Raw genomic sequence first — 11,606 nt, forward strand, 5'->3', positions numbered from 1 at the left:
AAAGCACCCAATTCACTGTTCATATTCAGATATATTCAGGAGTATATCTGCTTAGCTAGCCCCATCTTCATGGCTTCCCAACACAGTTTTTCCAACAATCGTTTAAATTTCCCTATTGACCATTTGAACTTTACAACAAATTTTTCTGTTTAGCAGATAGGGTAGTTTTGGAAAATTCTCAAGACTCACTGAGCTTGGTTAAGAAAATTGTACCAGCTCTCTGAGCCCATCGTAGGCTCTAGGGCTCTAGCTTTCTTAGACTAGGTAAATTCAAGGTGCCATTTCAAGCATTCTTCCTTAAACCATGTGGGGTTGAGGTACCAAGGCAAGCAAGTTACCAAAGCATGTGCTCACGTGTCTGTCTTGTGTGTGTGTGTATAGAGAGTGACAAAGAATTCTTTAAATTTGGTCTGATTCAGGCTTGCCTTCACTCAGGAACCATGTGTAATTCTGTGCCTCATAAGGTGAGGAGTGTGGACTGTTAAATCAAATTGTTTAAATGGTTCTGTTAGTTATTAAGGAGTTAGAAAGAGGAGCATAAAGTGAAAAGAATTGGAATGATAAAGCCTAGAAAAGGAAAGCTTGAGTGATTCACTCCCAATCTACAAGTGTATGAAGGAATCCCAGCAGAAGGATGTTGACCAGTTCTGACCTACTGCCTTCTAAAAGAATAGCACAAAGGAAATAGATTTGAAAGAGCAACAGAAAGGTGAGGCATGAGAAACAACAGTCTGAATGTCAGCATTCTGAGGTAGGTATCAGAGCCTATAAATACTAGAGAAGATTTTAGAAAAATAAGGGACACTGGTTGGTGCTTGGTAACCGAAGGGATGGGGAATTGCGTGACCTCTGTATGTTCTATTCTACTGACAGATTCTAAGATAAGTGAGTGAGATGAGTGAGAAGCAACTCTTTCTGACCTGGGCTAACTCACTCTTTATCATTGTCCCTCCATTTGATTTGAGGAGTATAACATGTTATGCTTTTTTTGTGAAATTGCTTTTAATTGACCATGAGCATCTTATCAGATAGGAGTAGAAACTGCTTTATCCATCCCCTTTCCCCATTGTGATTTGCTGTACTCTCTGGTCATAGACCTTTTGAGGACTGGGCCAGTGACCATCTGTTCCAAACCTACAGAAGACCAAGTTGAATGGCAAAGTCCAAAGAACTTGTTTGTACCTTGGCCACCCAAAGGCCAAGGCACCCTACTAGAGTTGAGAGAAACAGCTATGGAAATATGAAAAAAAAAAAAGGGAGTTGAACTATGAAGTCATCCCTTTGTCTGCTCTGGTCTCACATGGAGGCCTGAGGAGCACCATGCAGCTCGCTGAAGTGTTCAGACACCATTTGCTTGAACACCAGGAGACTGGCTCATCGTTTCTTCTTGGCTAGTACAGGAAGGGACACCCCAGAGGAATGAGTGAAGTTGATTCCACAGCATAACCTTCACGAACTCCTGCTTCCACTCAGGGGAAGTTGGGTATGGGGTTAACAATGAGCAAAGTGGTCTTCTCCAACGTCACGAAGGTCAAGGCCAGCCACTTCCAGGGGACTCTGACAGGTTAGGTTATTGTAGGTATACACAGGAATCTGGCAGTCATCCCTCTCTTGAATGGCTCGGACAAAGCGGGGCACCACGCTGGGCTTCTGCAGGGAGAACTCTCTCAGCCCCTTTAGGGAACAGCTACAGTTCCATTGGTTTCCTTCTAGCCACAGCTGTTCCAGGGCTGGGAGCTGGGTGGAGAAGGCCCTCAGAGAATTGTTCTTGAGGTTAAGATACCTGAGGTTCCCCAAAGATGCAAACAGGCCATCAGCTATGGTTTCTATGTGGTTGTGGGAAAGGTCAAGCCAAAACAAATGCTGGAGAGAACTGAAGGTGTCTGTGGAGAGTTCTGCCAGCTGGTTGTGGGAAAGAAGCAGATATTCCAGGTTCTCGAGACCCTGGAAGAGCTGGCTGGAGAGAAGCGTCAGTGTATTGGATGTGAGGTCCAGCTCCAAGAGTTCATGTAGCTCCATCAGGCTCTGGTCCTCAATCTCGGAGATGCTATTATGCTTCAAGAAGAGTCTCCGTAAACGAGGAAGGCCAGAGAATGTGTGCCTCTGGACCCTGTTAAGGCAGCTGCCTTCAAGATGGAGGCTGTGCAGTTTGCTGAGCCCTTTGAAGACCTGCTCAGGGAGGGTTTTGATGCAGTTGCTGGACAAGTTCATCACAGCCACATTGAAGAGGCCAGGGAACGCCCCAACTTTGATATCTTGGATCTGATTGTGGTTAAGGGTGAGGACTTCCAGCTGGCCCAGACCCTCAAATGTCCTCTCCCCAAGGCTCCTGATCTTGTTGTGCCCGAGCTGCAGCTCCTCCAGGATTTGTAGATCTTTGAAGGTCCTGGGCCGGAGACTGGTGATGGCATTGTTGGAGAGGCGCAGGACATGCAGACTGAGGAGGCCCAGGAAGGTCTCCTCAAAGAGGACACTGATGCGGTTGTGAGACAGGTCCAGCCAGCGCAAGGACCTGAGGCCCAGAAAAGCCCGGGGTGCAATGGTGCTGATGAGATTGTGGCTCAGGTAGAGCTTCTGCAGCTTCTGCAGCTTGATGAAGACGTTGGCCTTGATGCTCCGGAGAGCGTTTCCACTTAAGTCCAGCTCCCGGAGCTCAGTGAGGCTGCAGAAGAGCTGGGGCTGCAGGTAAGCCAGCCTGTTCCCAGCCACGATGAGCTCTCGGAGGTTGGGCAGGTCATGGAACAGCGTGTCTGGGAGAACCACCAGAGAGTTCCAGCCAAGATTCAGATCCCAGAGATTGGAGAGCCCAGCAAAGAGGCCCTCTTCCACCTTGCTGAAGTAATTGTTGTTGAGGCTCAGGGAGACCAGGTTCTGGGTGTGCAGGAAGGTGTTGGGGGCAAGGTATTTCAGTCGGTTCCGTTCCAGGTGTAGGTGATATAGGGCCCTGAGTCCATGGAAAGCATGTGGCTCCAGGCTGCCTACCTGGCTGCTTTGCAGGTTGAGAAAATCCAGGCCAGAGAGGTTTTTGAAGGCGCCTGTGGGGAGAGTAGTGAAGTTGTTGCCATCCAGCCACAGAGCCTTGGTAGTGCCAGGCAGGTCATTAGGGAGCTGAGTGAGGTTTTTGGAACTACAGTATACGTTGAGCTCTTCACTGTAGTCATCGTAGCTACAGGCACAAATACCAGGGCACTTCAGGAGCTCAGGATCACTGGGCTCTGCTCCCTCTGGGCTCAAAGAGCACCTTGCTCCAGGGCACACCATTGCCCATGGGAGCAGCAGCAGCCGCACTGCTAGGGGAACGGCTCCTACAGGTGAGGAACAAAGCCTGAGTAAAGTATGGCACCAGGACCAACAACTGCTAATACTGATAAAGCACCCATTCCCCCATCCAGATAACTAAATGGTAAAACAGTCCTCTTCTCTGTAGAAGGAAGCATGGCTCTTGGGGAATCAACCCCTCCGACTCTACCACTGAGTGTGATTTGTGGTGGACGGGTTCTTCCTGGGCCTCCATTTCCCTAAACCTCTAAAATGAAAGGGTTGGCTCTATTAAAATCCTTAAAATGTTTCTGGTTCTTTATGGCACTGTAATCCCTAAAACCTTTCCCTTATACCTTCCCCCTTATTTTACTGGGGGAAAAACATAAGCTCATAGATGGTGACTCACCCATTGTCACACAAGTTCTGAGCTTGTCTTGTTCTGATGAGCATGGATTTGTCCTTCTGTGCATGAGTTCTATTCCAGAGCCAAATCTCCACCTCAGAGCCACCTGCCCTGGTAGCTGCTTCACAATCAGCCCCTCATTCCACCCCCACGTTCACTTCATACCCTAGAGCAGGGCTGTCCAAATTGCTGACCCGAGCTGGCCCCCACAGTGCAATTTATACAGTCCACCGACAAGCATAGAAATTTACATAAATGCTTAGAGTTCTCACTAAAATGGCAAACCAAAATATGTTGTTTATATTGTTTCGATGAAAACCTAAGGTTGGACAGCCCTGCCCTAGAGTGAAGAAGACTGCATCCCTCTTTAGGACGGATTTTGTAATATACCTGTTGGAGTACCCTACCCTTCCCCAATCCCATTCCTCAGACCAGGGCTCTCCTGCCCTCTCTTCAACACTTGTGGGGACACTGGACCCAAGAAGGCTCAGGTCCTGAGTTTTAGCATATGTGGACCACGGCGTTCTATGAATATGACTTTCCAGCCAATGCCCTGTCTTGGCTCTTTAGTCTGAGCCCAGGACACTTGGAGACCAAAGCCTTAGTAGAGGCTCAAGATGGGAGAGGGTGGAGGGAGCAAAAAGGGAGGTACAGAGAGGTGCTGCCATTTGGATGCTGCATTCAGCAGCGAAAGGTGGAAAGGGACATTGTGGCATTACATATTTTAACTCCTCCATGTTAGACTGAGGCTTGCTTCCCTGCCACAGGGCCGGTTTTTGTTTCTAGGAGCTCTCTCCATTTCCATCCCTGGTGAAGTCAAGAAGGGAAGGGGCCAAATCTTAGTTATTTTCCTTTCTGTGTGCCTAGCACATAGTTGGTTCTGAATAAACAGTAATTGAATCTATAAGCTCATGGAATTTAGAACTGGAACAGACCTTAGAGATCGTGTAGTCCAAGGTGGGCAAACTTCAGCCTCTAGGGCCTCAAGTGTGGCCCTTGACTGAATTCAAACTTTGTTCTACGAAGTTTGGATTCAGTCAAAGGACCGCACTTGAGGCCCTAGAGGGCCACAGGTTCCCCCACCCTGGTCTAGTCTAACGTTCATTTTACAAAGGAGGAAACAGGTCCGGCGAGGGGAAGGAACCTGTCCAAACTCAAGCAGTTGCCGGACAGATTTATCACAGATATATCAAAGAGGCCATATTGGATAGGAAGTAAGTAGCAGGACTGGAATTTGAACTCTGATCCGATTTAAAATCTAACTCCCTTTCTACCACACCAAAGGCTTGTTCCAATCATAAGGGTTTGTTGGGTGCCCTCAGACCCCTAAGAACTTTGGCCAGGGGCAGTATATACAAAGAACCAGGTGTTTGGGGCAATAGGGTTCGGCAATGGAATCATTTCTCATGTGTTGTGATGAAGGCGAGGTAGTTCTGAGGCCTTTCACTGATCCTAACAACACATTCATAGAGGGCTTTAACATTTACGTAAGCCCTTTTCACCGCAGCAGCCCTGGAAAGCGTGCAAGTATTCTCATCCGTTATTTTCGATGGGGAAGCTGAGGTTCACAGAGGTTCAGTGACTTACCTATAGTCACCCAACTAAGTATCAGAACCAGGATTTGAACCTTGCTCTCCTGCCTCAGAGTCCAGTGCTATTTCTGTTGTAAGTTAGAAGGGGTCCTTATCCCCTGAGACGAGAGAGACTGGGTGTGAAAGTGTATGTCCCAGGGACTCCGGGTTTCCAGAGGTGGGTGAGTGTGAGCACCAGCTCCCAGCACTGCTAGAGGAAGGCTAGCCAGGGAGGACTGGATCCCCCTTTGGGAACCCTCGATCGTCTGAGTAGATACAGGTGTGGCTCAGTCATCGTTTGACTGCGTCCACTACTGCTGCTCTTGTTCCAACTGAGGGGTCAAGGTAGCAGGGAAAGGGACCTCCTCAAAGCCAGAGGGGTGAGGGAACATTTCAAGGGGCTGATGGACAGGGAGAGGAAAACCCCTAATTGTCTCCAAATAGGAATTTAGTCCTCTTGAGATGGTGGCAAAGACCTAAGCCTGCCCTCTGCTCCTGGATAAGCCGCTACTGCTTCTAACTCACTTCTGCTCCTTTAAGACCATGTGTGTGCCTGAGGTGGGGGGGAGGGGAGAACCCAGGCAGCAGCACAGAGACCCTCCAGGGGCCCTTCATACCAGGCACTACCCCATCCCCTGGGCCCCCCACACACTGCCACCACTCCAGCTGAGGGGCTGACTCTGACCACCTGGGAGTATTCTCATCCTTCCCCTTTTGCCTCCACCACTGATTGGAGAGGTCTATTGCTGGAACACTAGCATCTTTCCCTACCCCACCCCAGGAATAGGAATCTAGCTACCCCTGAGCTAGAGGCTGCACCCAGGCTCCTGGATAGACTGTTCAGGATGTGGGTCCCTGGAAAGATGGATTTGGGTACAGGGAGCCCTTGTTCCCCAGGAAGGGAAGAAAACCTGGACACCCAGCCTATGGTTCTGATTTCAACTTTGGAGTAGAAAGAAGTTGGGGGTGGGGGGGTGGGGAAGGTGCCTGTCTCTGCAGGAGGTTCCCATAGAAGCTAGTTTGGTCTGCTCAGTGCCCAGGGCATGGGGCTCTTTGTGCCCCCAACCTTACCTTTCCTTTGGGTCATCCTACTGGAGGCCAGGCTAGGCAGGAGGGTCCCGTACAGCAGTGCTGCTCCTGCTCTCTGGATTTCCCCACTGCTAGTAGTGCAACAACCACCCTGACACCCAGCCAGCACAGCCCAGCTTGGCCCAGGTTCCTTTAACCCTCCAGGTGCCAGTTCGGACTGGAGGGAGGCTGTGTGTCTGGGCGGGTGCGGGGCACCTATGAGAGGGGCTGCTCTGAGTTGCCTTCTCTCATCCCTAATTCTTTCCTGCTGAGTCAGAGGTGCTTGGAGCAGCATCTCTAACTGAAAACAGATGCCCAGAGCAGCTCAAAAGAGCTGGGGGGTGGGGTGGGGGGCTTCTAGGTTGGGGACCGTGAAAGGATTAAATCAGCTGCTTTAGTGAGGCTTGTGCAGATACCTGGCAGGTATGGGGGGGCCCAGGTTGAGAAGCTAGCTCTGTGGGCTCCCAAGAAGAGTTCAGCTCTCTTGGGCTACTCTCCCAGAAAGTAGAAGGTTGCCCACCTGGAAAGTTACCCCTTTTCATTAATACAAGCTACCAAGGATCCCGAACTCTGAACTCCCAGAAACTCAAGCACAGCCTGTGGCTCAGGGGCAGTTAGATTCCTGCCCTCAAGTTGGATCAGAGGAGATGCTGGGCCTTCAAGGGGACTTGGGGGCGGTTGGGGAAAAGAGGGATTGCTTGGCTCCCTCAGAGTTCCCTCCTCCCAACTCTGAATGGGCAGGCCATGCCAGGGGTCAAGAAGCTGCCACCATATTTCACCACGAGTCTGGCTTTCTGGTCTGGATCGATGAACAACATGCCCTCAGACTGAAGTTCTCTAAGAGTTCTGTTGGTGTCAGCTGTCTTGGCTTTCAAGAATTCCTGGGGGAGGTGAGAGAAGGGAGCTGTCTGGCTGACACTGCCCTGTTCTCAGGCTCAGCCCCTGCCTCTTTGGGTGACCTCACTATGGCCCTAGGGCCTCAGTCTCCTCCCCTCCTGGCTGGGATGGATTGAGCTAAGCACAGTGGCTGGCTGTCCAGGCTCTGGCCCCGGTGCCACAAGCAGCCCCCTCTTCTAGGAAAGCCTGGCAGGGTTATTCACTAACTCATGTTTGTTTTCCCCAGTGGCTGTTCTCCTACACTGGGGGTGCTGAGCTGTCAGAAGGGTAGGCAAACGAGGTGATTATTTTTTCCCATTAGCAGACCAAGCAGATGATCCTTTCCTAGGCCACCTCAGGTGCCCTGACCTTGAGGTAAGTCACACTCTAGAAGTCACAAGTACTGACTCTCTCCTGGGTCTACAGCCTTCTCAGCTCTCCCCCTGCCTGCCCAAGCATAAAACAAGGTCTTTGACAAAAAGTTTCTGGACAGAGGTTTCTGACCTCTTCCCATGGCCAGGGGATGTCCCATGTCTCCAGGAATTCTTAAACCCGTGTTGCAGCAGCTGGCTCACCAGATCTAGGAATCCTGGCCTGTTGAAGGGTCTTTAGCCTACCCTTAAGCTCTGGGAACATTTGTGAACACTAATGAAGGTAGGCCAGAGTTACAGCTGTTGCTGTTTCTATCATGGGAGGAAGAGAGTGGGGAGGGGAGTGAGCGTGTGTTAACCCTGGCCAAGTACTTTAACTTTTCTGAGCCTGTTTCCTCAACTGCAAAATGGGGCTAATAACCTATCATACCTACCTCACAGGGAATTGTGAGGATTTAATAAGATAATATAAAACATGGTGTTTCACAAGCTTCGAGTTCTCCATGCATTACCTCTCCATAGTAATCATCGTAGCGGTGTATTCTGTGTTTCTGTCCATCTCACAAAGTCCTTTTTGGGCCTTGCCTGCTAGGCCTGTGGCTCAGCTCTCCACATGCCAGGACTCATTCAGAGGGAGAGGGAAAGAACAGAGCTCTCAGAGAGTGTTGGCTCCACAAGTTACAGAGAGTCCATGGATCCTAGGAGACACATGACTGCCCATCCCTCGCCTCCAGTCTCTGCCATGCGGGTGGTCCCTGATCTTCCCTGTGAGGAAACCCCTCTGCCACTACAGATGGGCAGCTGAGCACCTGGAGGGGAAGGGCTGTCTTTTGCCTCTTTTTGTATGCCTAGTGCTTAGCACAGTGCCCACAAAGTGGGTGCTTAGTCAATGTTTATTGATTGATTAAAGAGATGCCTAGAAGCCTAGAGGTTTGGGCATGGTCAGAAGCTTGGAAAGAGTGATGGTGTTCCTGAGAAAGGGGAAACCAGGAGGAGAGAGAAGGTTGTTCCAGACCGGGGCAGTCCTGGAAAAAGGCATATAAGTAATGGGGAAAGATCACAAATTAACAAGAGAAATCAGTCTGGAACAAAATGGAAAGAGCCCTGATCTCTAATCCTATCTAATGTTTCCACCCTGCTGTGTGACCTTAGAAATGTCACTTCACTGCTGTATAACAGGGAAAACTACATTTATACAATATATCTCAGAGAGCTACTGGATCAAATGAGTTAATAATAATGTTAATAATAATTCTAACATTTACATAGTGCTTATTGTATGCCCGACACTGAGCTAAGCTTTACAATTATCTCATTTGCTCCTTACAATAACCCTGGGAGATAGTGCTATTATCATCTCCATTTTACAGATGAGGAAACCGAGGCAAACTAGCTCAGAGTCATACAGCTATTAAGTGTCTGAGGCCTGATTTGAATTCAGATCTTCCTGACCCTAGGCCTGATACTCAACCACCTACCCTCCATATAAAGCTCTATGCAAATGTAAAGTTTCCAAAAGTCATTATCGGTGGTTTGGAGCAGCCAGGAGGGAACAGGTTTTGAAGTCAGGAAAACTTGCACAGGACGTTAACTTTGGGCCCTGCCTCTAAGGACATTTACTCCACTTCCGTCAGTGTTCTCTTTCTTATGCCTGGGTCAGTTCTGACCTGTGGAGTGTCTCATCGTTGGTGCTCGCCAGTGCCCCCTTACCACCTCAGTGCCCCTGCGCTCAAAATGGATGTCACTGTTCTCAGTTTTGTATCCTAAGTTAGATACCTGTTGGTCGGGACCTTTGGGTCTGGGAAAACCATGGGTGTGTTTGTGGCAAATGAACATCCAAGTTCTATAATTTTTTTTGAACTGTGGATGCTAAAGGGGCTAGGGGAAGATAGGGCCATGATTTGGGAGGTGCAATGATAAGTGGTCAGGGATCATCATAAAACTCCAGGAGACCCCAAGATTTTTAGAACCTCTCTGTGTAGTTAATACAGAAGAATGCAAACGTGTGTGTGCGCGCGCGCATATGTGTATAACTAAAGGAATGAACCCGTGTGAGTGTAATGGGTTTAGCAAAGACACAATGAGTGTGGGTATATATACTCCCTGGCTCAGCTTTTGACTTCACTAAGAGTGGGGCTAGGACCCACAGAGAAAACCTCTGGGAGGGCCTGGTGGCTTTGATCAGTTCAACAAGGCCGTTTAGAACTGAGGGGGCTGGCTGCTGATTCCCCTTTAGGTCTAGGCACTTTCTCCATTAAACCTGTCCAAGCCAGGTGGAGAACATAGCCTGGTTTCCTGGAAGAGGACACAGCCTAACTCTGTTGGCCCCCCAGATCCTGTCCCTCCCTCTCCCTCTCACCCCCATGCAGCTTTATTCTTCCTCTGGCCATCAATCACCTTGAGCTTAGGAAGACTGGGAAAGACCCTCCAGATCTAGGAAGGCCTCCTGTGGCTCCCAGTATTTCCCCCTCCCTAACACTCTTCAGGCTTTGGTCTTCATAGAACCACTTCTCAGTCTCTCTGGCATCCCACACCCAAATCCCCAGCCAGGCCTTGTCCCCTGCTCTCCCACCTACACATTGCTCAGTGGCAATCAACTTTATCTCCTTTCCCTTTATTGAGCTTTGATTCTTTTCCAGATCATTTCTCAGCTTCTATTCTGAGAAATTATAGATCCACAGGGAGAAAGTCCACACCCAGAAAGGCCTGAGGACAAGTTTACACAGTAGAAAGTGCAGATTCAGCAGGGATTTTGGGGCCAGGAATACTGGAACTAGGGACTTCTGAGGATTCAGAAACTCTGCTCGAGAAAGTTCTTCAACCACTGACCTTTCCTGTCTGGTTTCAAAGCCTAATCAGGCTGAGAAGTCAGCATCTCAGGGAACGCTGAAGCCTGGGCCCCATAGCACAATCAACAAAGGAAACCCCAAATTTCCTTTCTAGGAGCTCAGATTAACGCAACCCTGGGTCAGTCCTAGAATACTTACAGTTCATTAGCCCCATCAAAGGAGGACAAAACCTTCTCTTCTTTTCCTTAGGACTCCTTCAACTTCTCTCTTGGGTAGGATCCCTATTCCCAAGGAGGCCTTATCAATAGCTTTTCAGGACATTGTCGTTAGACCAGGCCCCATTTGTTACATCTGTTTGAGTGTTTAGCTTGAGAGTAGAGAAAAATCCACATATATATATATATATATATATATATATATATATATATATATGTATATTTATATATATATATATTTTTTTGAGGTGGAGAGAGAGGATGGAAAGGAGCTTAGTATGCACTTGTGTGTGTGTATATGCCTCGATCTTTGCTCTGAGATAATGCTGTCACTATTTAGAGGTTGATGGTATGTCTCATTCATCATGAGTCTTCTGGAATTGTGGTTGGTCATGATGCTGACCAGAGTTCCAAAGTCTAAGTTCTTTGTCTTTACAATATTGTTATCTTAGAAATTTTTCTCCTGGTGCCTCTCACTTCACTTTGCATCAGTTCGTACAGTCTTCCCAGGTTTCTCTGAAACCATCCCCTTCATTATATTTTACAACAACAATATTCCATCCCATTCATATACCATAACTTGTTCAGACAATTGATGGTACCCTCTCAGTTTCCAATTCTTTTTTTTTTGAGGGGGGAAGGCAGGGCAATTGGGGTTAAGTTACTTGCCCAAGGTCACACAGCTAGTAAGTGTGTCAAGTGTCTGAGGCCAGATTTGAACTCAGGTCCTCCTGACTCCAGGGCCAGTGCTCTACTCACTGTGCCACCTAGCTGCCCCTCAGTTTCCAATTCTTTACCACAAAATGAGCTGCTATCAATATTTTTGAACATATGGGTTCTTTTCCTCTTTTTTGATCTCTTTGGAGGTAAAAACCCATTAGCAGTATTGATGGGACAAAGGGTATGCAAAGTTTAGTCACTTTGGGGATGTAGTTCCAAATTGCTTTCTAGAGTGGCTGGACCATTCACAGTTCCATCAAGAATACATTAATGTACCTGTTTTCCCACAGCCCCTCCAGCACGTCATTATCCCTTTTTGTCATCTTTCTCGG

The 11,606-nt window shown here is 48.5% G+C and overlaps 1 protein-coding gene across 1 annotated transcript; it reads right to left on the reverse strand.

The window, feature by feature from the left end:
• Positions 1-983: 983 nt before the first annotated feature.
• Positions 984-6,396, reverse strand: IGFALS (insulin like growth factor binding protein acid labile subunit). Its single transcript, XM_036739208.1, has 2 exons — positions 6,307-6,396; positions 984-3,305 (listed from the first exon to the last, which is right to left on the reverse strand). Exons 1-2 carry the CDS (start codon positions 6,320-6,322, stop codon positions 1,492-1,494), a joined length of 1,830 nt encoding a protein of 609 aa, XP_036595103.1. The 5' UTR covers positions 6,323-6,396; the 3' UTR covers positions 984-1,491.
• Between the last annotated feature and the right edge of the window lie 5,210 nt (positions 6,397-11,606).

The sequence above is a fragment of the Trichosurus vulpecula genome, chromosome 9 (assembly GCF_011100635.1).
Source record: "Trichosurus vulpecula isolate mTriVul1 chromosome 9, mTriVul1.pri, whole genome shotgun sequence".
NCBI lineage: Eukaryota > Metazoa > Chordata > Mammalia > Diprotodontia > Phalangeridae > Trichosurus > Trichosurus vulpecula.